We start from the raw sequence: 26,622 nt of genomic DNA on the forward strand, positions 1-26,622 counted from the left end.
AAGTGAATGGTGACCAGAATTTTGAAGGTCCAAAAGCATTAAAAAGCAGCATAAATGTAATCCTTAAGACTCCAGTGGTTAAATCTATATCTTCTGAAGCTATATGAGACACATGGGTGGGTGACAGATCAATATTTAAGTCCTTTTTTATTTAAAATCTACACTTTAATGTGGAAGTGACTTTCACATTCAGCCACCTACTCGTCAGGGCTGGTCAAAGATGGAGACTGATATAGGAATTAATTATTGATCTGTTTCTCATCCACACCTATCAAATCCATTGTTTCAAAAGACATAGGTTTAACCACTAGAGTCATATGAATTAAGTTTATGCTGCCTTTATATGCTTTTTGCTCCTCCTGAGTTCTGGTCACCATTCAATTGCATTGTGAGGACCAACAGAGCTGAGATATTCCTCTAAAAATCTTTGTTTTCTGCAGAAGAAAGTCATACACATCTGGAATGGCATGAGGGTGAGTAAATGATGAGAGAATTTTAATTTTTGGGAGAACTATCCCTTTAAGTTAATGAAGCACAAACTTCACGTCGTGTTTGAATACCATGGAATTAGCTAAATATATTTTTTTAAAGAATAAACAAATGGCAATATTGTTTTCACTACCACATTAAATAATATAATCATAAATTAGCCACTCCTGTATGAAGTGAAACACTTTTTCTTTTGAAATAAAAAAAAATTAATCAATGCCATATGGTTCAAATAATGTAGAGATATATATACATTTATTCACTGAACATTTAGAGCAACTGTTTTGAAATATGAATGCTTGTGTAGTAAATAGCTTTTGGTCTGTCTTCGTTCATTTACAGTGGCGAGAAAAAAAAGTATGTGAACCCTTTGGAATTACCTGCATGTATTTGTATTAAAATCTGGCTTGATCTTCAACTAAGTTACAATACTAAACAAACACAATCTGTTTTAACTAATAACACACAATTAATTTAAATTTTCTTGTACATATTGTATACATCATTCAAATATTCACAGTGTAGGTTGGAAAAAGTATGCAGCAGGAAAATGACCCTAAACATCGAAGTCCACTACATAATGACTTCGAAAAAAGAAAATCTACCTTTGGAGTGGCCTGGTCAGAGCCCAGACTTTAACCCAATGGAGATGCTGTGGAATGACTGCAAGAGAGCCATTAAAACTAAACATCCTAAAGAATATGGCTGAGCTGAAGCAGTTGTGTAAGAAAGAATGTTGTGCAGGTCTAATCCGCAGTGACAAGTAACACTTTGTTGAGGTTATTGCTGCCAAATGAGGATTGACCAGTTATTAAATCCAAAAGGTTCACATACCTTTTCCAAAGCACTGTGAAAGTTTAATGGAATGTGTTAAATAAAGACAAAAGATTAAAATTGTCTCTGTGTTGTAACTTAAGCACATTATGTTTGTCTATACTTGCAACTTTGATGAAGATGAGATCACATTTTATGATTAATGCAGAAAACCAGCTAATTCCAAAGGGTTCACATAATTTTTCTTGCATTGTTTTCCCTAATATTGACAAGCATTTATCCACCAGTGATATAAACTGAAAGGGAGAAATACATAGATTTTAATGAGAGAGATATGTTATTTATAAATAATAATACAAATGAACTCAAAGGCTGGAAAAATATTTATTTAGATTCACTTTACCAAAAACAAGTGATGTATTTTTTTTCTTTTTATCCATTGTTTAATGTCACCTGCTTTTTCAAGAGCAGGTCTGCTCCATGATTTGATTGTCTTGTGACAGCTTGGCTTATAAACTGCAGTAAGCCTTGGGCCTGTTAGCTAAAACCAACAAGTCTCAACCAAAATATGAAAATTGCTTAAAACACCAGTTTGACATATGTCTTGGACAAGAAATGATACTATTTAAATTCTACATGACAAGTCTATCAATCCAGAATAAGGCTTACTGTACTTTGAGTCTAAAATGAACTTCCTGTTTCATGTCACACATAGATTTAGTAATAAAGCTCACATAAATTCCACACCTTCAGTTCTGTTGTCTCTGTAGAAAACGTTGCACTAAAACAGTATAGTAAAATAAAATGAGGAATGGGGATAGAAATACCAGAGCTTCATAAAAGTGGGCAATAGCAAATAACAAAAACAACAAATGCAAAGAACAGCCGCATGACTTCATGAAAAAAAACATTCACGTCACAATTTCATACATACAGTTCAAGCGCATCTTCAAATAAGGTGTAAAAATAGTCTATCACTTCTGCATTTTCTAGCTAGCGCTGCAATAAAATTAATATTAAAAATTTCCTGGAAACCAAATGGGTCAAGACCAAAGCAATACTCCCAGTGTAGATGTGTCGATGCTTGAACAAGATACATACACAAATATAAACATCTGTTGACTGCAAATAAAAAGATGTCAAAGTTGTCCCTCTTTCCATCTATTGTGAAAAGCATTTTGTTGTTTCTGGTCAATCGTTTTTAGGCTGTTAGTGAAAAATTTGTTATATAAATCAAGCCATTGACAGGAGGATTAAATAATGCATTCCCATGCCAAAGAGTCCCTGTGTCTGTGTTTGAATGAGCATGTAGGCAGACAAGTCTGCCAGTAAAGTTCCATTAGCATGACTGGAGGTCTATCCCATCAGCCAGTTTTAACACAGTACAGGTCCTTTAACGTCTTGAGCTCCTCGATGAGAGTCTTGTTCTGATTCTCCAGCACAGCTACACGGTTTTCCAAACATTTCACATACTCCTTTTTCTTTCTGCGACACTCTCTGGCTGCCTCCCTACACACAGAAATTCAGATTATCAAACAAATAATTATGTTAAAGGGATAGTTTTGGGTATAATATTCCTTTAAATTTAACTAGGTTAATGATTATATTTTAAAATCATCTTGTTAAACTAATTAGTTGTCATTCAAATACATCCACCTGTTCTTCGCTAGACGTATCTCTCTCTTCATTTGTGGGTCATCGCTTTTACCCTGAGAGCTGATAACGGGTGATGTCATAACAACAGTCTGTGGGAGCGACGAGGAAGAGGAGCGGATCTGATAAGCTTGCATTTCTCCCCCGGCACCTGCAACACAGTATCATAGTCAGTGTGTCCCATATGTCAACTATCCAACAGTATGACGTCATGGCCACATAAAAATTTTTTTGATGGGGACTTTAGATATTTGTGAGTGCGCTCACCTTGGAGCACCACCTGGTTGCTCGGCAGCAAAATCTGTTGTCCATCAGCAGTTTGAGCGTACTGTAGTATAGTTGGCTGGCTTGGGTTTGAGTTGGTCATGGTGAGAGTCTGCAGGCCTTGCATCCCCTCTGAACAAGTACTGGCCAGCTGTAGAGATCCATTGGATGAAATCGTAACTGCAAAGGAGCAGCAAATGGTATATTACAAATCATGCATAAAGATGAACTTTTGTTATGTACTTAAGTTTCTGTTGATGTTACAATTTGCTCTAGTTGATACTGTAAATAATTTTATAAGAATAAGACAACAGTCATTATATTAATTAAAAGCAGCCAATAGTATATGGGTAAATAAAACAACCTGTATGGTAATTTTGGCTCATTTGTGTCATTAACCGCTTCAAGCTTATGCAATAATTTACTTCATTTTTGTTGTGGTAGGTCAAGGAAGTTACCACATTTTTTGCCTTAAAGAAAGAGAAAGATTAAAGAATGTGTATCAATACACATATTATGCTAATATAGTGAATTGGCTTGGCTTACTATATTGGCCAGTGCTTGTCTGGTAGATTGGGGTGGGGACCGAGACGCTTGTTATGGCACAAGAGGTGGCGCTTTCCTCTTCTCCCTCGTTCTGAGTTGCCAGTTCCTCAGCTGATAGATCATTTAGAATCTTCCTGAAACAGAAAAAGGAACAGAAATGTGTAGTTTAGTGCTAGTGTACCAAGTGATTTGCTCTGTGCCTTGCTCTGGGCTAAACCATGTGTCACCTAGATTTTCGACTTACGCAAGCGGTCCTCGACTGTACTAAAAGAGCATCACAAAGCAGTTGTTGTGCGCATGCGTCGAATGCGTTCCTATTCGTTCATGGTCAGAAAAGTATACTCGCCGTACTGTTGTGGTGCTTGTGTATGCTTAAGAATATGTACAAAATAGAGCTCAAAGAGAAGGTTCCATAAGTAAAAATTCTATTTGGGCTAAAGCACATAACTGTTAATCAGAAGGTCGATGGTTTGATCCCCAGTCACCACCATTGTGTCCTTGAGCAAGGCACTTAACTCCAGGTTGCTTTGGGGGGATTGTCCCTGTAATAAGGGCTCTGTAAGTCACTTTGGATAAAAGCGTCTGCCAAATGCATAAATGTAAATGTATAAACTAGGGCTGTAAATCGATTAACATTTTTAAATATAATTAATTACATGATATTCCAACTATTAATCAAATTAATCTCAATAAATTGCAAGTGTAAATATTTGCTGAGAAAGACAGTTATATGATGATTAAATAATTATAGCTATATTTACTGTAATAATAAATAATACATATTATATATATAATAATTAAAATAATTAAAAAGGCATTACATTATTGTAGCAGACCAGAAAAACATTGACAAGATAAGTAGCTTTAGAAGGCAATATATTGTTTATTTCCATAATGATAAGCTTATAACATATGCCTGTCATTGTCCTACAGTCCACAGCAATCATCAAAAACATGTCTCGAGATTCACACTCCGTCCAGCTGTTTAAGCGCAAGAACGTGTTCTCATCTTGTGCTGTCACTAGTGTCAAGCAAGACTGAGTGAGGTTTGTTTAAAGCCCTTCTACCAAGGGGGCCTAGAAGGTTAGCAACAAAATGCATAAAGCGGTAGTCCCATAGACATTCTATGGGTGGTACACTGGCGAGGAGACCAGAGGCTGTTCTTTTTGACTCCCAGAGAGAGTTTAGAGCCTTTCATCCATTAAGCATGGATCTTTACTCCCCTGAAATCAAAAGGTACTGGTATCTGCTGCAGACTCCATTTGCATGACTTTAATGGGTTTCTATGGGCTGTGCATCCACTGATTTCTATGGACATATTAATGTAGAAAAAATAGGATCACATTACTTTAACAAACTGTGCAATAGTGATGTGATATTATACACTTTCATTTGCTAAAATATTAAAATACCCTAACAGTAACAGGGACTAAAAATGGTTCAAGGAACGAAAACCAAAACCAAAAATGTGTTTTTTTTAGCAGAACGTAACCAAAAACCGGAACTAGGTGATTTTCAATTGTTCCGGAGTGAAAACTTTATTTTAAATGCTGATAACCAGTTATATCTGGTTAATTTTGTTCCAATAACTGTTTTCATGAAACTAAAGGCCAAAGGGTGTATCACAGTACATTTTTTGGAATTCCATCACTTCATGTTGTATGAAACGTGCTTTGATTCTGAAGGAAACTGCTGCATTACACATTTCTTTGCCTAATTGGACGTTGTGGATGAAGCTTTCTGTTAATGAAGAGCTTTTTTTTGTTATTAACAATTTTTATTGATTCCAGTGACACATTAAACATACAGAATCAAATTATAATGAACTTAAACCCTTCCCTCTGAACAATGATTGGCATCGCCAGAAGGTGGGTGTGTCTTTGAGACCAAGTCTATACAATCTAGAGGGGGATCAAAAGAATTTATGTAAAATCTTTAAGTTGCATCAGACGCACCCTTGCATCTCTCGATGTAGACTTAATGTTTTTAAGAATCCTAGCCCACACTTCCTCCTCCAATACCAAGTTTATATCTTTCTCCCATAATCTCTTGAGAAGTTGAAGCTCTGTCCCCCAGACTCTGAATTAGCAGGGAGTAATACACTGATGCCTGAGATAACGGGGTGTGCTATCTGTGTTAGCTGTAGATTCATCCACTTAAATGTTTCCGAAGGTATGTTCCTCCACAAAACAAACTCCAGCTGCTAGGTGGAACAAGAACAACAAGAAACAAAGGCGATGCTCAGTTTCCTCAGACAGTCAAGTGAATGTTGAGTGAGTCAGAACCACTCGGCTGCATAGACAGTATCACACAATGACTTTATATGAAGGACATCGCTTGCTGTGGGCATGTAAATGCTTTGCGGCCATACTTAGCATCTATTCTCAATTTGGCTGGGAACATCAGTGCAAAAGCGACCTTCCATTGATGTAAGAGTTTCTTATAAGAATAAGAAAATGTTGTGGTTGTTCAAGAAAAATTTTAAATCAAGCCGGTTACAATTCTTAAGGTCTTCTGACTCTTTCCAAACGCGCTCCAAGTCTATCTTGGTCACAAGCAGATTAGCAGCTAATTCTCTCTCCGATGGCTCCAGATGATCTGTTTCTCAACATCCGACACTCTTGTAACCAACACTCTTTCACCGCATGGTCCAAATTGAGTCCCGGCCTTTCTGCCAGTTGTTCAGAGGCTTCAACTTGAGCACGGAAGTCTCTTTTTATGCTTCCAGAGCCCAAGGATTTTGAGTTCTTTGACATAATGTCTTCCTAGAACAGTTAAGGGGCAGAGTTCATCGAATCTCACCGGTTTATTACTTAAAAAGTATTAAAACTAGCAAAGTATATGCACAGCTAATCCAAGTACAAGGAAAACGTTATAAGAGATAAAAAGTGTATTTCTCAGTTTATTTCAAAGTCTTCACTGAATTTTTGTTAGATATGATGCATTCATACAGATTTGATGCTGCTGGGTTTTGACTCAAAAAGAGATCTGCAAATAAAAAGATACTTCTCTGCTTATTTTGGGCTTGTTTTTCCAGCCACGGTTGCTTGTTTCTCTTGCGAGATCTGGCAACACTGCAATTGGTATTTTACCCACCCCTTAGCACAGAGTAATGTAATTTTTAAAAGAACATTCTTTTATTTTGTTATTACCAATAACATTTTGGAAAGGAGGCTGCAGAACTTCTGAATCGTAACGATATAGTATATATGATACAGAAAATACAGTATTTGCTCAGAACAAACCAAAATGAAAAACATTTTGTTCTTAGTACCTGAAGAGTAATATGTAGCGTAGACCATTTGACTCACATAGCACTTTATTAGGAACACCTGTACACCTACTTTTTCATGCGATTATCTAATCAGCCATTTGTGTGTCAGTAGTGCCATGCATAAAATCATGCAGATGCGGGTCTGGAGCTTCAGTTAATATTCACATCAACCATCAGAATGGGGAAAAAAATTGATCGGTTATTTAGACTGTGGCATGATTGTTTGTGCCAGATGAGCTGGTTTGACTATTTCTGTGACTGCTAATCTCCTGGGATTTTCACTCATAACAGTTTCTAGAGTTTACTCAGAATGGTGCCAAAAACAAAAAACATCCAGTGAGCAACAGTTCTGTGGACAGAAATGCCTGGTTGATGAGAGAGGTCAACAGAGAATGGCCAGAATGGTTCGAACTGACAAAGTCTACGGTAACTCCGAAAACCGCTCTGTACAACTGTGGTGAGAAGAATAGCATCTCGGAATGCTGTTCTAAGATGCAGGTTGGCACTGTTTTGGCAGCACAAGGGGGGACCTACACAATATTAGGCAGGTGGTTTTAATGTTGTGGCTGATCGGTTTATTAAACTAGTTATTGCCACATTTCTTATGAAATTGTAGAAGTCTTTAAGCTAATCGCCACTGGTCAGGGTGATATCAACTTTGTTTTTTTATTTTATCCTCTTTTCTCCCCAATTTAGCATGCCCAATTCCCAATACTTACTAGGTCCTCATGGTGGCGCAGTTACTTACCTCAATCAAGGTGGTGGCGGACAAGCCTAAATTGGCAATCCATGCATCTTATCACGTGGCTCACTGTGCATGACACCGTGGAGTCTTACAGCATGAGAGGCTCATGCTATTCTCCATGATCCACGCACAACTTGCCACGCACCCTACTGAGAGCAAGAACCACTCATCGTGACCACGAGGAGGTTACCCTGTGTGACTCTACCCTCCCTAGCTACCGAGCCAATTTGGTTGCTTAGGAGACCTGGCTAGAGTCAGTCAGTACGCCCTGGATTCGAACTCGCAACTCCAAGGGTGGTAGTCAGCGTCAATACTCTGTGAGCTACCCAGGCCTCCAGATATCAACTTTGTTAATAAATTAGGTTTAATTACAAAATTCCCAGCAGGATCTACAAATCAGAGAAGTCACGTTATGACGTTTTCATGTTACCATGGAAATGGGAATCAGACCAAGAGCACAACAGTGACCGCCTTTACCTAGGGCTTGGCAGTTTTTCCAATTAATTCAAATGTGTTTTGACCATGTTTGTTTTATCAAGAAATCAAGATTTTGCAAAAAATATTGCACGCTATAGTTAGATATGTTGTAAATCCACCAAAGACTAAATAAGAAAGAGAAAAATAATTCACAGCGCTTGTCTTAATGCCACTCCCGATCTGATCAGTTGCACATGTGTGGCGTGCTCGAAATGATCGAGACAGGTTAACAACTGATGGGAGACTGACATAAGACACCAGTAATATTCCCAGTACAATTCTACACAGTGTGATTGAAGTTCAGCTTCGTCCATCATGCATATAAATAAGGTGTATGTATACACCGGTTTAAGACCATAACTGGTCTCTGTTGTGCGCATGTTGATAAATGGTCTGTAAGGCGGGGTGCCAATGTGTTTGCATTCAAAGGCAGAGAGCAAATGTATGATCTTTGAGAAAATCAACATATGAACTTTCTCACAATTAGCAACTCTTCCTGAGGCACCACACCCCACTGAGCGAAGATTGCAAATTCACACCTCATTGTTGCCCTTCCACATCTGGCCCATTCTCTCCCCTCAACTCCTCATCCATTCCCCTTCAGCTCAGAATCACCTCAAACTCACCTAAGATCTGTATGTAACAAAATACCATATCTGATGTACACAAATAATGTAGTGTAACATGTTTGGTATCATTTAAAATGACTGGTATAGTGGTCTTTTTCCCAGGTTTGTGAAACTTAATGAGTTAAGGTCTATTAAAGTTATAAGGTCTTTGCCAAATACTGAATAATTCTGGAGGTCTATCCCCCTCCTTGAAGGTTTAACACCAGGAAGTCAAGAACCCATTCACCCCCAAATTATAATACCATTTGGTACACAATGTGTATTCTGTCTAGATATTTAAGGAAAGTTGGCCCAGAGCTCAGGGTTCTCTGTAGTCAGATGATCCCACACCTCAATGTGTGTAACTGTAATAATAGGAATCTGCATTCAGATTTCCCATGCTTTGCAATTACATGTAGTTCTCAACTGCCAGGTATGTTCTTTGACTTGTTTCTATAACTTATGTTTTAAATCCTACCTGGCAAATAAATGGTTACTTTTTTATTTATTCTGTATTCCTCTGAAATCATTTATATCAATACTGGGTCTTTAAAATAGGAGAAACCGCTCTGGATGAATCATTTATATCATAACTGAAGCTTTAATGTAGGAGGAAGCCACTTAAAGACTATCAGTTGGAATCTTATTAGAAATTGGTCGAAAGGTAAATGAACAGAAGATGATTCAGAGTAATCAATAACTTAAAAGATTAAAATAAAAGAATGATCAGTAAGGAATTAGAGCCTTAATCTAAATTAAAGGTCAACTTAAAATTGGAGTCAGATAAAATTAATAACAGGATGAATTTGTAAAGTGCAAATTATTAACAATAATTGCTTTAGTGCTCAGAAAAGACAGAACAACGCAGAGACCTTCAAGGAGCAAATCTATCTATTTTTAGCAGTTTTGCCTGCCTTTTTACAGTCCATTGTAAAATGTTTTACCAATATTTTTTACACAAAGTTAGTTACGTGACAGTAATGGCCGCTTAATTTCAAATAATTGAGAAACTATATATGGGAGAATTAAACATCCGGTGCTCTTTTTGCCATGATGATTCAGATAGATCGCTAATTATTGCTTTGTTCTGTGACATGTTTCAAGTGTACTGCATCTATAGCCAACATTTGGCAAGCGATCATTTTGACAAACGTCACGAGTTGAATTGTAATGATAAATTTCATGTTGCTGTGCTGCTCATCATGAACCACTAGAAGGTGTGCCTCTATCTGCAGGGGTTCATGAATAGTCTACACACAAATTGTTTGATATAAAATGAGTACTTTCTAGATAAACTTGATCATTTATAGATCTTGCTTTCTAGATAACTTTCTAGATAGTCTTGGTTTATAAAATGAATACCTACACTGGTTAAGAATTATTTCTGGTTAAATAACTTCTATTATTACTTCTAAATTCTATTATTTCTGAACATCTGGGTTTATTACATTTAAATTTATTTTACATTTACACTATGTTGACAACTTCCCCCTGTGGTGCATTTGTAAATTTTTCTTGCACAAATTAGTTTCCTAGAATAAAAATAACTTTGATTTCTCTAACCAGGTTGCCTTGCATTCAAATTAAAAACATACAACTTGAATCAAGTTAGAGTACATTTAAAAGTAGAAAAATCGTCCAGAAGTGGGATAAAAATCGAGATTTAATTTTTTGCCATATGGCCCAGCCCTACCCTTATTTGTAACAAATGATGCCTTTCCCCTTCACTGTCAATCAACTTTGTAATCCCATGATTTCACTAGTTTTGAACCTTGTTCATTTGGTTTATGTTTAAGAATGATATAATTTGGGGGCAGGTAGGGTAGTGGCATAGGCCCGCCCATAGGAATTTTTCCCCCATTAATTAACTGGACCGCCCGGACTCTTTGGGGCCCTGGGTAGCTCAGCTAGTATTGACGCTGACTACCACCCCTGGAGGTGACTCCAGTTTCCTAAGCAACCAAATTGGCCCGGTTGCTAGGGAGGGTAGAGTCACATGGGGTAACCTCCTCGTGGTCGCTATAATGTGTGGTTCCCGCTCTCAGTAGGGCACGTAATGTGCTCAACAAGCCACGTGGAAAAAATGCATGGATTGGCGGTCTCGACGTGGAAGCAACTGAGATTTGTCCTCCGCCACCCGGATTAAGGCGAGTCACTACAACACCACGAGAATTTAGGGTGCATTGGGAATTGGGCATTCCAAATTGGGGAGAAAAGGGGACAAATTCAAAAAACAAACAAAAAAAAGTGATACCTGTAGGATGGGCGCCGAGCCAAGATCTCTCTTGACTTCTGGTTAGAGGCTCCACTATCGGATGAGTCCTGAGAGTCATCGCTGTCAGATGCTTGACCCTAATAGGAAACATTGTTAAGGTGGAGAGGAAACGTATTCGTGATTCTTTACTGGGGTGAAACAAAGAAGAACAGGAAGTTTAAGTTCATGATGTATGGGTGTTTGTGTTACCTGTGCTTGTGATGGTGGAGACTGGATAACTGATGACTGGGCTGACTGAATCACACCTTGCACCTGGAACTGACCACTGGGAAGCTGAACCACCGTCACCGGAGACCCACCCAGAGACATCTTTCCACAACATGTAAGATTATGTTAAATGTATTATTTTTTTTTAAAACAAATGCTTAACAGAAGTGTCAAAGACATTATACAAATAAATATAGAACACTTGATCATGCCGGGTTGTAAGCGACACATATACCACGACAAGATGTGTACACGCACATATACCCATTCAGTAACAGTACCTGTGCTATCTGGGATATTTGAGAGGCAGTAATAGTTGTAGGGATGGTTACAGTTTGCGACTCAGACCCATTACTGTTATTCTGATGAACCTCCTCCATTGCCACTGCAAACTGACATAGATTTTGGTCAATACTTCATATCCACGTAATGCAATCCATGACAGTTGTATGTTATTACTGGATACGGATTTTTAAAAACCAGTATAGAGATTTAACTAAAAAAAGAGCCATTTCTAAATTCACTAATATTTCCAAGTTTTCAATAATGATGGGAACGGTGTACCTAGTCCCTTTTCTATTCAATAGTCAAGGTGATTATTAGCTCCATCAATCTGTTATTTGTTAAATGGCTTTGATTGTTTTGAGCAAAGATTACCGTTTGATGTATAATGTTACAGATTTAAAACATACATTGTAATATGGAGAAACGCAGCAAGGCATTCATCTGTTCTCCTACAAGTGTGAATAAGGTTTCCTGTCTGTATGCTGATGCAGTTTTGTGGTCAGCCTAGGCTAAAAGACTCAGTCCCTCTAAAACCTTCAGCCACACCACACACACTGTCCTTTTGGGTTGCTTTCTGCACACTATAGTTTGCAATACTGTACTATTTATTGTATCGTTAGATCCCAGTAAAAATCCCAAATACACACACACACACACATATATATATATATATATATATATATATATTTGTGTGTGTAGCCCCTAACATGAAAACTACCTCGACGGGTTCACACCTCCTGTAGTAAACTAAACCGTTGACATAAATGTTGCGTTGTCGTTATAAACAGTACTTCATGCACAACCGGATGCTAAAACGCCCATTTAACACAGACATTCCCCCCAAAATTAAGCTTTAAGATACTTTTAATTGTAATTCAGCCAGAATAATCGTGCAAGCATTATTCAACTGTTGACTCGTAATTTTAAATAATATTGGCGGTAAACACTGTGCATTTACAGCGAAACAACATTGGCTACAGCAGCTAACTGGCTAACTAAAATACATATCTTGGTATTTAAACAGCTGGCTGTCAAACTATAAACGATTCAGGCGGTTTTTATAACCGGACTTTATTACTAAATATTAGCTCCATCAAAAAGCACAGGCGGTTTTTAGGGATGTTGTAAATATTTTGCTATAGCCCGAGTCTCAAAAGTCTTCTACCCCCCGAGAAATCTTGAACAAAAGCGCATCTTTAAATAAACCATCCCCGCTGCATTTATCTCGTCCGCTGCTATGTGTTTTGAAGACCGTGGGTCGACTTTATGCCGCGCTCTGCACAAACATCCAAGCTAGTCACTGGCACGCAAGTGCCCGCGTCAACAGACGTCAGCGATACGGGGAGCCATTAAAACACCTTCCCGTAAGACGAGCACTACAACCGAGCGCACGGGCGCCATGACTTCAGCAACAGCTCCGCTGAAGAGGAAGCGAACAAAACAAAAAACAAAGCCTTACCATTAATCCGTTAAAACTGCTCCTGGAAACAGTGACGTAATCTATGCAACGCCAGTATACGAGATATAATCTGAAAAGTAAGTTAATTAATTATGCATAAAATAAACCAGGGCGCTTTCCATTGAAAAAATCTAGATGCTTCAGTTTTTTTCTAAAGGCCGCGACAAGCGCCGCCCCCTAGAAGGACGTCTTACGTAATCATACAGAACGCCTTGTGATTGGTCAATATGACTGAGACGTAAAAGAGTTTTGGGACATGAATGAAACAAAGGTGAATTGGTTTCTCATTTCTTCTAACTGTATACCGTATAATTCTGCAATATTTTTTTTTATTTTTGTGCGTGCATTTATATTATATTAATGTCAATTTGGCTGTGATGATTTTGTATTTATTTATAAAACTATTTATTACATACATTTTTCTGAATGCTAGGCTCTTTTTGTTTTGTTTTTTACATAATTGTTTTTGTTGCATGGATTTAAATCAGATCCTGACACTCTTATTACCTCCTGCCAAAGCTATAATAATCCCAACTCTGAAGTTAAATAAATTATTTAATTGTGTCCTTTATAATGTTTAAGTACTTTGATAATTTGTAAAATAATAATAATAAATAAATAAAGGACGTTGGCTGTGACATCAAATGCAGCAGGCAAAGATTAATATGATCCTTTTGTGCTTTTAATAACTTAATAATAAATACAAATCGGGAATTGTATTTGTTAGAATACATGGCTAATTTTCAATGGCTGTTATTAGAGAGATATATTTTTGGCCTGTAAAATTGTATAGAAAAATAGACAGACTGATAGACAAACAAATAGATAGACAGATAGATAGAATGTAAAAAATGCAGTTGTAAAAACACTACCTTTTCAGAGATGCAAAATAAAAGCATTTTATTATTTTTTAGTTTTTTTTTTCTCCATTGAAGTATAAAACAGTAACCCATGTACAAAAAAGAAACATGTGAATCGATAGGGAAATGCTTGCTTGCATATTCATGACTTTCATTTATATCCATGAATGACTACATTTGTGGAATATCTTTATGTTTCTTGAAAATACATAATTGCCATACTGCTATTATTAATATGAGAATTAAACAAAACTAGGAAAGGTTTTTGTTAACACAAGAGTAATATGAATTATCTAAACAAAGTCAAGTTCCTCTTGTATGTTTCCATTTTATTCTGTACTGCTTTGCAAGTAAATAAATTGTTCACTTTCTCTTCATAGTGCAGAGCATGTGTGTGTCCGCCAAATGTATACTTTGGAATGTGACTGCAGCTGGTTGCATAGTGTGTGAAACATTTCTTGTGGTCTCAGCACTTAGCTGGCATCTCAGATTTTCAATAAACTGAACTAAATTATGTATTTTTGTTTCCAGTCTTTTACATAATTTGGTTAACAAGACTAGGTTAACACTTCTAAATGACAACTAAATTGTTTTCTTTAAAGAACAAAAAAACATTACAAACATTAAAGTGAATATTTATATATGAATATCCTCTCTGTCCTTGAAAGCATTGTTTCCCTGAATGTCCCATGTAAAATTCACTCATTCACTCACTTGTGCTTTCATATGAACTCAACTGAAATACCATTATGAGAGTAAGAATGAGAGTAAATATAATGACAGTGTATCTGAAATGGCATTTCAACTGTGTTCTCACGGTTAAAAACATGTTTTCAGTAAATATAACTGTGGACTATCAATGCACACGCTTGACACTGTGAACTCTAAGCATAGATAAACACACATACACAACCCCTTTTAACAAATGAGGTTTGACTAACATACTGTGGTGATCAGTTGTGTGAGGACTTTGTAAAAAGTTTCTTCCAAGCCCTCACAGTGCTTGACTGTGTCATGCTTACATCATAAAGGCTTTACATACTGTACGATTTTCTGAATCTGAATTCTAAATAGAAATGCATAACAGACAGACCTTCACACAGGTTTCAGCCCATCACATTCCTTTTTAAACCATAAAAGAACAAACAGAAACCGAGCAAGCTATTTACAATTAGTCTTAAACTTTATACCCCCACACAGCTATGAAGGGATGTCAGTGACAGTAGTTAATATTCATATTAATCCAAAATTCTGACAGAATACAGCAACTAACATACAGTACGGTAGAATTTCTCATCTGTACATGAGCAATTATTTACAATTATTTATGATTTACAAGAAGTTATTCATTCCTGGTAAAATGTCTATAGTACAAGCGACATCAACTGTCCTTTAATCCTTTTGCCAAGCATGTAAAATCTATGCCTTTGTACAGTTGGGTGTTCATGGGGGCTAGCTTGTACACTCGAGTCATGTTATTTTACAGTTAACGGTTTTGCTTCATTGTACAGATGCCTGAATACATATATATATATATATATATATATATATATATATATATATATATATATATATATATATATATATATATAATGGCTTGTCCTGATGTGTAAAAGCACCTTTAGTTGAGAGGAAAAATAGAGTGATTCCTCAGTTTTTGTATTCTGTTTGGTTTGTGACATGACCGGGTCTTGAGGAGTGGTTAGGGGCCCCCCAGATTTGCCTCGAGCCCCCATCCTGCCTGACAGCGAAACGATCAGCGTAAACCAGGGTAAGAGCATTTAATGAACTACACCATTCCAGAGATGTCCTATCACCATACTGCCCTTGAGCAAGGCACTTAACCCCATTTTTGAAGCCACTGTCCCTGTATTAAGTGTACTGTAAGCTGCTTTGAATAAAAAGCATCTGATAAATGACAAATGGCCACAGGGCTCAAAACAGCCCTATAACACAGTACCATAGATAGGGTTAATTTCTTTTGAGGTGGTCAGTTGCACATCAGAGGAAATAATCACTAAAAAACTTCCAAACTGTGACTTTTTAAATGAATACAGATAGAGCTAAAATCCACAGTTTTTCTGATTAACCACTGGGCACCACCATGATGATTCTGATTGCTGCTGGACTGTTTTTTGGTTCCGGTCTCCATTAAAAGCAATGTAAAAACTACCAATATGAGCGTTCCAGATGGAGAACAACAACCATTTCAAATGTTAGTTGGAGAAAAAATTAGTTCAGGCTCAACTTGCACAGTTGTTGGTTGTCTTAACAACACAAAGTAGTTAATAAAAACAACGTAACTCACCTCGGTCCATAGCACTGTTAAAAAAATGGTCATCACGACTCTCTAGTCTATAGTATCGTCACTATATGTTACAGGTTATTTTTATGTTGAAGTGTCTGCTAATGATATTTCAGAACCTATTTTATATATTTTTTTATTTTGCTCTTTGACACTAAATTATCATTAGACTACAATAATAAGACTGGCTGTTATTTAAACAGCCATAAGTTGAGCAATGTTTGCAAACAATACATTAAATAAGTAGGCTAAATTACATGTGAACGTGGGTAACTGTTTCACAGTGGTGTAATGACATTTTTAGAGACCCACCAAAGAGTGCCATTAATTGGTGGACCCGATATTAAAGAAGTAAGGATACTGGTTTAAATATACCGGTCAAATTGATTACCTGCCTATTTTTAGCTATGACTCAAGGTGAATTTCCAGTAGCATTTCCACTCGAGCATTGTTCAGTACTGTATTATTACAAACCCTTCCTAGCCCATATTTCTTAGCATGGTCAGCTAACCATACTAAGGACAGAGAACCATGGTGGAATGCCTTAAGTGATGAAGCAGCTCTCGATTGGTCACTTGCCCAGTCAGTCCATTCTAATGGAAAAAAGTACAGACTGGCACGGTTATGCATTGAGATCCGATCGGCCCAATGGTGGAAAAGCATCCCATTTCAAAAACAGTTTCAGTTAACACCATCCCCCTGAAGAAAAATGGCCATGTCTCCAAATCATTTAAAATGCAAACCCAGTGTGCCTTAAAGTAACAGATTCTGAAGCCAGGCTCCATAGCACCTCTCTGTGAGGCCACTGGCTTGCCAATAATCCGTCTCACATGTTGTATGCTACGTATATGGGGTCCAATTGATCTGCTAGGAAGGAGTCTCTCAAGTGCATTCGCTGCTTCTCTCCTCTCGAGTTGATGGGGATGACCCCAGGGTCAACAATAACCACCACACCCACAATTAGATGATGCTCCTCTAATACAACATTGGTCACCAGAGGAACCAGGTCTAATGCATCCTGCTCTGATCCACAGAGTTCAGCCACCACCACCAGCAGGTTTGTCCATGTGAACACAGCACTATAGAGGAAGAAACAGCACGTGAGGGGTGATTGGTAGTATGATTGCAAAAGTAAGTTTAATTTGCTTAGCCTAGCTTAGGAGATGTTAAGACCTTTTCACATCAAACGCTTTCCCATAGAAAGTGAAGCGAATGCCGGTAGGACATTCAAGCCTTTACAATAGGTGGCGCTAATCGACAAGTAATTTTACCCCAGTACGGTATGTGGCTCAGCGCACCTTTAAGCTGGTCTGCCCTCTGCCCATAATGGTCCATGAGAATAAGAGGTACTTAACAAGCAGATCAAAAAAAGAAAACTGATTGCTCTACAAGCTGCAGCAGTGATGAAAGGTTTGTTGTTGATTTGCTATACAAGAAAGAAAACAATCGAGACACCACAAACTATTTCAGTTTACCTGCTGAACGACTGGCAGTATAATCATGTGTAAAGACTGAGGGGTGATTAGAAAGAATAATATTAACAGTTTAAACATGTTATCATTTGAAATAAGAGTGATTATATGCCACTGCCAAGCATGTATGTTAAGTAACAATTTGAACTACAGTTGAAGTCAGAAGATAACACACTTAGGTTGAAGTCATTAAAACAAATTTTTTTTAACCACTCCACAGGTTTCAACTATATTAAACTATACACTATATATATAAACTATAGTTTTGCAAGTCGTTTAGGACATCTACTTTGTGCATGACATGAGTCATTTTCCAACAATTGTTTACAAACAGATTGTTTTACTTTTAATTTATACAATAAATTACTTTACTATATCACAATTCCAGTGGGTCAGAAAATGATATCAAGCTTTTAGGCAATTAGCCCATTAGCTTCTGATAGTCTAATTGGTGTCAATTGGAGGTGTTCCTGTGGATGTATTTTAAGGCCTACCTTCAAACTCAATGCCTCTTTGCTTGACATCATGGGAAAATAAAAAACAATTGTGGACCTCCACATGTCTGGTTCATCCTTGGGAGCAATTTCTAAATGCCTGAAGGTACCACGTTCGTCTGTACAAACAATAGTACGCAAGTATAATTACCATGGGACCAAGCAGCCATCATACCGCTCAGAAAGGAGACGCATTCTTCTAGAAATGAACGTAGTTTGATGCGAAATGTGCAAGTCAATCCCAGAACAACAGCAAAAGATCTTGAGAAGATGCTGGAGGAAACAGGGAGACAAGTATCTATATTTGATTCACAGCTTAAATGTAATTGGTCGGGCGGTTTTATCACCAGGCGAAGAAAAATTATTTCAACAAACTTAGGCTGCATTTCCACTGGCACGGAATATATACGCTCAAAGCTGCTCACAATGATAGGGAACAGCTTGCTCTGCGCCACTGTCAATCCCACAATCCACCATGCAAGCATAGTACTGAACTTCCATAGGAATGAATTAAAAATGCTCAAAACGCGCCAGTGGAAACGTACCGTCAACGTAAAAAAAGCTTCACTTTGTAGGCGTGTGATTCAGTGCGAACCTTCGTTCCAGATGTGAAGGGCTCGTGGGGAATCCATTGTTTCCGTACAAAATGTTTTATTGCAGTTAGTAATCGCGTCAAAGTTTCGAGTTTGGTGTGAAAAGGCCTTTAGACAGAATGACTACTATTCACTTTCATTGTGTGTTAAAAAAAAAAAAAGTGAATGATGTCTGAGATGACATTCTCCTTGATATCTCCTTTTGTGTTCCATGGAAGAAAGAAAGTCATGCAGGTTTGGAACAATATGAGGGCGAGTAAATGATGACAGAATGCCCACTTTTTTAACAAACTATCACTTTTAACCATTTTCCACAAGGGAATTGTTGACTGACCCACACACAGATTTTACCTCTCGCCAATGCTGCGGTGGGCACGTGATACACTGGTCTCAATGTCAATGGGGTGATATCGAAGACCTCTCAGTTCTAAAGTCTCATCCAGAGAGCCCACCACAAACAGGGCATCGTGGCGATCTAAAAAAAAAGAGTGTTACAGGCAAAGAGGTTAAATTCTAATTCTACTTTCTCGGCCTAGAAGATCATGCATCGAATGTGTCATAAAAATAGATACAATTTCAGAGTCTTTATGTAATATTTAATGTCTCAGTACAATTTTGCACTCTTTTTATAAGTCTTTATTAATACCTCTCTCTCAAATCTCACCTCCACTTGAGTCTGTGAGTTCAGTTCTCTTGACAAAACCCAGATATCCAGTTCTAGCCCAGAGTGTTTGTGGATCTCCGAAGCTCAGTTTAGTATTAAAGTGGTCGGCCTGCAGATTTTCCTCTCCGTATATAGTATAGTATCCTGTTGCATTGTGGGGACTGTTTACCCAAATCTGAGAAAGGGAGAATGAGTGTATTACTAGAGCATATTGGAGGAGAAACATAGGACTGCAATGCATTAATGTTATTGTTTTTCACACAACAAACACACCTCTCCCAGATGAGAGTCTCCTAGTGGTCCTCTAGTTTCTGGGTTGACTATAATCACTCTCACACCTGGAAGAATCTAAAAGAGGGAGAGAAAAGCATAGACATATTTTCAGGGTCACTATGATTTACAATTATACGTGATTGAGCCATTACAGTTGAAATGTGCTTACTGTTCCAGACTCCATGAGAGGAAGAGACTGTGGTGCTCCTCGCTCTACTAACCTCACCCTGCAATACAGACACATCGTCAGTGTTTTCGAAAGCATCACAGAGCCACAGTATTTACATTTTTTGTCAACCTACTAATGGATTACATATAATTGTCTCTGCACATTAAACTGGGATCGGTGTTGTAAAGTATTTAACATCTGAAACAATTCTACACTTCACCCTTCTAACAATTAAAAACCTATTTGTTTTATGCAGTAAGTATGAACACGTGTTTGTCTTTTCTAACCTGTCATGCCGAAGGGACTTCATGTCCACATATACTGTTGAGGAGTCTGGTCCAGTGGTACCCTGTGAAAAACATCAGTCCACGCACATTTAAAGAGCAGCTGCACAGCTAGTAAAACAACAGCTTTGACACAGATATAGGGTTGCACAGTGAACTCAAGAGATCACCACCCAGACACAAACTTATAAATCTACCTGTAGGCAGATGGCCAGGTTAACTCTCGACCCAAAAGCGGTGCTGACAGCCCGCATGGAGAGCCCAATGTCTTTAAAGAGTTTGGAGAATGAGTGTGTGAGAGCCAACCGTGGACGCTCCTCAGCAATCACAACACAGCTCCTGACACACGCTAGATTCACACCACGTGCCTGCACACAGAGAAGATAAACGTGAAAATACTAAAAAACAGAGACAAGCTGTGTCACATTAGACGTCTGCAGTGGAGAGATTGAACGGAGATGACTAGAAAGTGTATTTAACTACATTCAGGTATGCAAACCTTTCTCAGAATTTGAGGGTGTGAATAGCTGTGGTGTGCATTTTTTTGTTGTTGCTTTGCTCTTTATGTGAATATCCCTTAAATGTGCAATATTTTTTAAATACATACAGTATGTTTTTTGTTATTATAAATTAACTAAATTAGTTTAATTAATTTGTCTACAAACACTAATGCATCAGTCCTGAACCATCATGAATCATCAAAAATGACATTTCCACCTCATCTCAAATGATGTATAATGTTATATGATGGATAAAAGTCTGAGGTGGAAATGACTGTGGTGAAAATTACATTTTAAATGCTGTCATTTAATAATGCATAATTAAATTAAACTTGAGCTTGAATAGAATTGACACACAAATAATCAAATATTTACTACATGATATTTACTATGATTTTTCTATACTTTTTTCACACATGGCATCGGCCGATAGTTGATTTTGTAGATACTGTATATATAACTATGGTTGTGGAAAAGGCAGACAACCAATAAATCGGCCAATACTCTTTTAAAATTGTTTCATAGAATGAAAAAAAACCTTTCTATGATGGGCACAGATATAGAGGCTACAAGAGTCCAAAATGAATGAAATCCGAAATGCAGTTTATCGTGTAACCGAAGCCACAATAATGGCCAGAAAAAAAATTAAAGCAAAAATAAATTTGTTGCATCCATAATGCAGGACTTTTAATTATAAACAAACTCAAAATACACCAGGGACATTTATTTTGAAATGACGGAAACTAGGCTGCGTTGCAATGCTCTATAGGTGTTTACCAAATTAAGCTTTTTATAATCACTATATTAACCAGATGAGGGTTTTTGTCAATATTTATTTCATCAGATGAGGTTTAATGAGGAATAACGTTTGGTTACGTATGTAACCTCCGTTTCCCGAGGGAGGGAACGACACGTTGTGTTGGAGAAGCGACACTAGGGGTCTCTCTTGAGCGCCGATATCCACCTCTGATTTATGAAAAAAGGCCAATGAGAGTTGGCAGCCGGTATTTGCATGTCCCGCGCCCGGACATACGGGTATTTAAGCGGCGCAAATGCGGGAGTTCATTCAGGATTTTTCCGAGGAGCCGGAAATGGTCCGGCCACAACAGTGGCTTGGTTCAGCGACATGGCGGAGGAAAGACACAACGTGTCGTTCCCTCCCTCGGGGAACGGAGGTTACATACGTAACCAAACGTTCCCCTTCTGTCGCTCTCTCCACGTTGTGTTGGAGAAGCGACACTAGGGGACCCATTCCAATCTTGCCATGCGCTGAACCGTGTACGTGAACCGCCGATACAGAGGCGGGCAGGGATTTCATCCAGTGCCGCGCATCGTCTGTACCTGGCTGCACGTACCCTTCCCCAATGCCCCATAAGAACATCGGAATCCTTCTAGTTACCCTGGGAGGGGAACAAGGCGATGTTTGCCAACATGGGAACGGGCCAGCCTGGCTGGGCCTCTTTTCTCTCTATGTTTCTCGCATAGAGCAATCACGGCCGGGGCCCTTACACGCATATAGGGAAGGGGGTCTTACCCAGACCCTGCGGAGACCACACCTGCCCTTTTTCTTGGGGAGGAAAAGTGGTAGACATGTCACACGGCCGTCTTAGGGCTCGTGTGGAAAGTATGGTGCGGTGGTAGATCCAGCCTCGAAAGGGGGGAGTTGCTACAGCACGGCGACCGGGGCAGCTGTAACTGCCTAAGGGAGACACGGGGGTCCGCTCGTAAGGGGACAGAACCATGGAATTACACACAGGGGCAGTCCGAGCAGGAGGCCTTACCTGTGGAGCACCTATACCAGTACAGGGTAGCCATCAGGGTACCTGCAGTGGCTTGGGTCGGCGAGTTCCTCCGCTGAACCGCGGACCCGGAGGGCTGGGGAGGAATCGACCAGGGTCCCGACTCGGAGTGGGGCGCCCTGGGAAGAAGGCGCACTACTTTACCTTGACGTCAGGAAAAGGGCGCTGGGCGCAAGTGATCCACCCGGCCGGTCGGTCTACGTGTTACCGAGTTCTACGGGCTCGGACCTGACAAAACACGAGACGCAACCGACTCAACACGGAGGTTGTAAAACCTCGCGAAGGTGTTGGGTGTTGCCCAACCCGCGGCTCTACAGATGTCTGCTAGGGAGGTGCCCTTGGCCAGTGCCCACGAGGATGCAACACCCCTTGTTGAGTGAGCTCGGACCCGCAAGGGTAGGGGCACGGCCTGGGTGTGATAAGCCAGTGTGATGGCGTCGACAACCCAGTGGGCGAGCCTCTGTTTGGAGACGGCATTCCCTTTCTGCTGTCCCCCAAAGCAGACAAAGAGCTGCTCAGAAAGGGCTGGGTCTGCCTCCTCCGGGACAGCGCTTGCAGGTTCACTACCGGGGCAGCGCTTGCAGGTTCACTACCTGATCTCGGAAGGGTGTGGTAGGAACCTTGGGCACGTAGCCCGGTCGCGGTCTTAGGATCACAGACGTATCTACCGGACCGAACTCCAGGCAAGTGTCGCTGACAGAGAACGCTTGCAGGTCCTCGACCCTCTTGATAGAGGCGAGCGCGATCAGCAGGGCCGTCTTAAGAGAGAGGGCCCTGAGTCCAATTGATTCAAGCGGCTCGAAGGGAGGTCTCTGGAGTCCTGCCAAGACTACCGAGAGATCCCAGGAGGGAACTAGGCCTGGCCGGGAGGGATTCAACCTCCGGGCGCCTCTCAGGAACCTGAGGATCAGGTCGTGCTTACCCAAAGACTTGCCGTCTACAGGATCGTGGTGGGCGGCAATGGCGGCAACATACACCTTGAGGGTGGACGGGGACAGCCTCCTGTCCAGCCTCTCCTGTAGGAACAGGAGCACTGACTTGATCGCGCATCTCTGCGGGTCTTCAGTTCGGGAAGAACACCAATCTGCGACGGTCGCCGGTAAGCCGGCTAGCTCTTCCGCATCCCGTCCAGGGACCAGACGTGGAGGTTCCAGAGGTCTGGGCGCGGGTGCCAGAGCGTGCCCCGTCCCTGAGAGAGGAGGTCCTTTCTCAGGGGAATTTGCCAGGGAGGAGCTGTCGCGAGAAGTCTGAGTTCCGAGAACCAAGTCCGAGTGGGCCAGTAGGGGGCCACTAACGTGACTTGCTCCTCGTCCTCCCTGACCTTGCACAGCACCTGTGCAAGAAGGCTCACTGGGGGAAATGCGTACTTGCGCAGCCCCGAGGGCCAGCTGTGTGCCAGCGCGTCTGTCCTGAGGGGAGCCTCTGTTAGGGCGTACCAGAGCGGGCAGTGGGAGGTTTCCTGGGAGGCAAACAGGTCTACCTGGGCCTTGCCAAACCGTTCCCAAATCAGCTGGACTGACTGGGGGTGAAGCCTCCACTCCCCGCCGGGCAGGCGTTGTCGTGATAGCCCGTCCGCTACGACGTTGAGCTTGCCGGGGATGTGAGTGGCACGCAGCGACTTGAGTCCATAGGAGGAGATGGCGGGCGAGTTGTGACATGTGGCTGGAGCGTACGCCGCCTTGGCGATTTATGTACGCCACCACTGTGGTGCTGTCCGATCTCACGAGGACGTGTTTGTCCTGAACTAATGGGAGGAACTTCCTGAGAGCAAGAAGGAGGGTCAGCAACTCCAGGCAGTTGATGTGCCAACACAGCGGGGCCCCTTTCCAACGGCCCGCTGCTGCGTGCCCGCTGCACACGGCACCCCACCCGGACCGGGAGGCGTCGGTTGTGACCAGAACGCGTCGGGACACCTGCTGCAGGGGCACTCCTGCCCGTAAAAAGCAGAGGTCTGTCCAGGGTCGGAGTGTTTTGAGGCAGGCGGGGGTGATCCTTACCCGATGCGTGCCGTGGTGCCATGCTTGTCTCGGGACTCAAGTCTGGAGCCAGTGCTGGAGTGGTCTCATATGCATCAACCCCAGCGGCGCAACCGCCGCGGAGGACGCCATATGCCCCAGGAGCCTCTGGAAAAGTTTTAGAGGGACCACTGTGCCTGGCTTGAAGGAAGCGAGGCAGTCCAGCACCGACTGAGCACGCTCGCTCGTGAGACGTGCTGTCATTGAGACTGAGTCTAACTCCAACCCGAGAAAAGAGATGCTCTGAACCGGAGTGAGCTTGCTCTTTTCCCAGTTGACCTGAAGCCCCAAACGGCTGAGGTGCCGGAGCACCTGGTCTCTATGTGTGCATAGTAACTCTCGAGTGTGTGCTAGGATGAGCCAGTCGTCGAGGTAGTTGAGAATGCGGATGCCGGCTACTCGTAGCGGGGCAAGGGCCGCCTCTGCGACCTTCGTGAAGACGCGAGGGGACAGAGACAGGCTGAAGGGGAGAACATTTTTCTGAAACGCCTGGCCGTCGAACGCGAACCGTAAGAATGGTCGGTGTCGTGGCAGAATTGAGACGTGGAAGTACGCGTCCTTCAGGTCTACCGCTGCGAACCAATCTAGATGCTGAACACCAGCCAGAATATTTCTCTGCATGAGCATTTTGAACGGGAGTTTTAACAAGGCCCGATTGAAAACTCGCAGGTCCAGGATTGGTCGTAAGCTGCCGCCTTTCTTGGGTACAATGAAGTAAGGGCTGTAGAAACCCTTCCTCATTTCGGTTGGAGGGACGGGCTCTACCACGCCCTTGGCTAAGAGGGTCGCGATTTCCGTGCGCAGGGAACTGGCATGCTCGCCGTGTACTGCGGAAAAGCGGACGCCCCTGAAGGGGGGCGGGAGCCGGGCAAACTGAATTGTGTAACTGAGTCGAATGGTCCGGTGCAGCCAGCGTGATGCGTTGGGAAGCGAAAGCCACACTTCCCAGCTCTGTGCTAGGGGCACCAAAGGGACGAGTATTTTGGACGTACCCGGCGGGGCCTCGCAGCGGGCCGGAACAGGTAATGCAGCGTCGGGCGGCTTCGTTGCGGCCTGAGGCTGAGGTGCTGAGAATAGACTCAAAGCACTTACCTTGCTCCGTGACTGAGGAGGAGGTCTGATGTTGGCGTCCTCTGGACTCGTCTGAACCGGCCGGCCGGGGCACAGTCGTGGGCAGGTGGAAGGCGTCCTCAATCCCGTGGGAAGAAGGAGCAATGCGGGGTGCAGCTGGGGTGGCTTGCTTTCTGTTGAAAGCAAGCCGCGACCTCAACGTGGTCATGGTCATGTTCTCGCAGTGAGAACATGAACCATCCACAAACGCCGCCTCGGTGTGATCGCGGCCCAAATACACGAGACAGCGCCTGGGCCGTCTGAAGCGGAGAGGCTTCTACCGCATCCAGGAACAACACAGGGGCGGAAGGGCATCTTGAAAAAGACGCGTCCTGAAAAGGACGTTCAACGCCGCTGTGTTTTGCTCTTTTAGAGAAATTACTCTTTTAATAGAAATTGCTCTTTTAAATACACAATGTGTGTGTGTCTGCGCTGTCGAAGCGCTCAGGGGCAACAATGCACGCCGTGCAATGTAAAGGAGAAAGCCGCTGTTGTGCGCCGTCAAGATCCAACAGCATGCAGATCGTCAGAGGAAACAGGAACGTTTATAGTGGTGTGTAACTCGCAGCAAACTGCAGACAGACCATCGGCTCCGAAGAAATTTTCTGAATGAACTCCCGTATTTGTGCCGCTTAAATACCCGTATGTCCGGGGGCGGGACATGCAAATACCGGCAGCCAACTCTCATTGGCCTTTTTTCATAGATCAGAGGTGGATATCGGCGCTCAAGAGAGACCCCTAGTGTCGCTTCTCCGACACAACGTGGAGAGAGCGACAGAAGGGGAAGGTTTATTATTATTCTCAAGATATGAAGTTGAGACACAATGTATGTGCTGACAGGGCATGTTGCATGTAGTCGCATTTTTCTTTGCATGTTCTTGCTTAAATTTAGAACACTTGATTTTCTAATCAAATTTAATTGAAGTGAGGATAAAAATATGGATGAATATTGTCAATGATGAAAGCTTTAGATGCAGCACATCCCCACTATTTCACCTCTAGAGGCTGTTGTTATACTGCAGAACCAA

The 26,622-nt window shown here is 41.2% G+C and overlaps 2 protein-coding genes across 7 annotated transcripts in view; both read right to left on the reverse strand.

The window, feature by feature from the left end:
- Positions 1–1,609: 1,609 nt before the first annotated feature.
- atf1 (activating transcription factor 1) lies at positions 1,610–13,220 on the reverse strand. Of its 3 annotated transcripts, none has more exons than XM_052140330.1 (8): positions 12,005–12,049; positions 11,594–11,704; positions 11,295–11,414; positions 11,085–11,182; positions 3,727–3,860; positions 3,184–3,360; positions 2,920–3,067; positions 1,610–2,772 (listed from the first exon to the last, which is right to left on the reverse strand). In XM_052140330.1, the coding sequence occupies exons 1-8, from the start codon at positions 12,032–12,034 to the stop codon at positions 2,628–2,630; spliced, it is 963 nt and encodes a 320-aa protein (XP_051996290.1). In that variant the 5' UTR covers positions 12,035–12,049; the 3' UTR covers positions 1,610–2,627. The 3 variants fall into 3 exon arrangements, with proteins under 3 accessions (XP_051996290.1, XP_051996291.1, XP_051996292.1); XM_052140331.1 differs by lacking the exon at positions 12,005–12,049 and adding an exon at positions 13,057–13,220 and having other exon boundaries at positions 1,611–2,772; XM_052140332.1 differs by lacking the exons at positions 11,594–11,704; positions 12,005–12,049 and adding an exon at positions 13,057–13,215 and having other exon boundaries at positions 1,611–2,772.
- Positions 13,221–15,472: 2,252 nt separating this feature from the next.
- The window catches only part of dip2bb (disco-interacting protein 2 homolog Bb), an 82,898-nt gene continuing 71,748 nt past the window's right edge, over positions 15,473–26,622 (reverse strand). For all 4 annotated transcript variants that reach the window (XM_052140307.1, XM_052140305.1, XM_052140306.1 and 1 more), the window contains 7 exons: positions 20,368–20,538; positions 20,174–20,235; positions 19,887–19,944; positions 19,718–19,792; positions 19,445–19,619; positions 19,132–19,255; positions 15,473–17,300 (listed from right to left, as the gene is read on the reverse strand). In XM_052140307.1, the coding sequence (XP_051996267.1) occupies positions 17,048–17,300; positions 19,132–19,255; positions 19,445–19,619; positions 19,718–19,792; positions 19,887–19,944; positions 20,174–20,235; positions 20,368–20,538 (918 nt within the window). In that variant the 3' untranslated portion in view covers positions 15,473–17,047. The remainder of the gene's footprint in view (positions 17,301–19,131; positions 19,256–19,444; positions 19,620–19,717; positions 19,793–19,886; positions 19,945–20,173; positions 20,236–20,367; positions 20,539–26,622) is intronic.

The sequence above is a fragment of the Xyrauchen texanus genome, chromosome 13 (genome assembly GCF_025860055.1).
Source record: "Xyrauchen texanus isolate HMW12.3.18 chromosome 13, RBS_HiC_50CHRs, whole genome shotgun sequence".
NCBI classification, from domain to species: Eukaryota; Metazoa; Chordata; class Actinopteri; order Cypriniformes; family Catostomidae; genus Xyrauchen; species Xyrauchen texanus.

Coding starts and splice junctions, on each gene's coding strand:
- atf1 (XM_052140330.1), bottom strand. CDS start 12,034: ATGCCTTGCTGCGTTTCTCCATATTACAAT. Junction 3,361..3,726: donor GACAAGCACTGGCCAATATA/GTAAGCCAAGCC, acceptor GCTCCTTTGCAG/TTACGATTTCATCCAATGGA. Junction 2,773..2,919: donor ATACGTCTAGCGAAGAACAG/GTGGATGTATTT, acceptor TTCTGTGTGTAG/GGAGGCAGCCAGAGAGTGTC.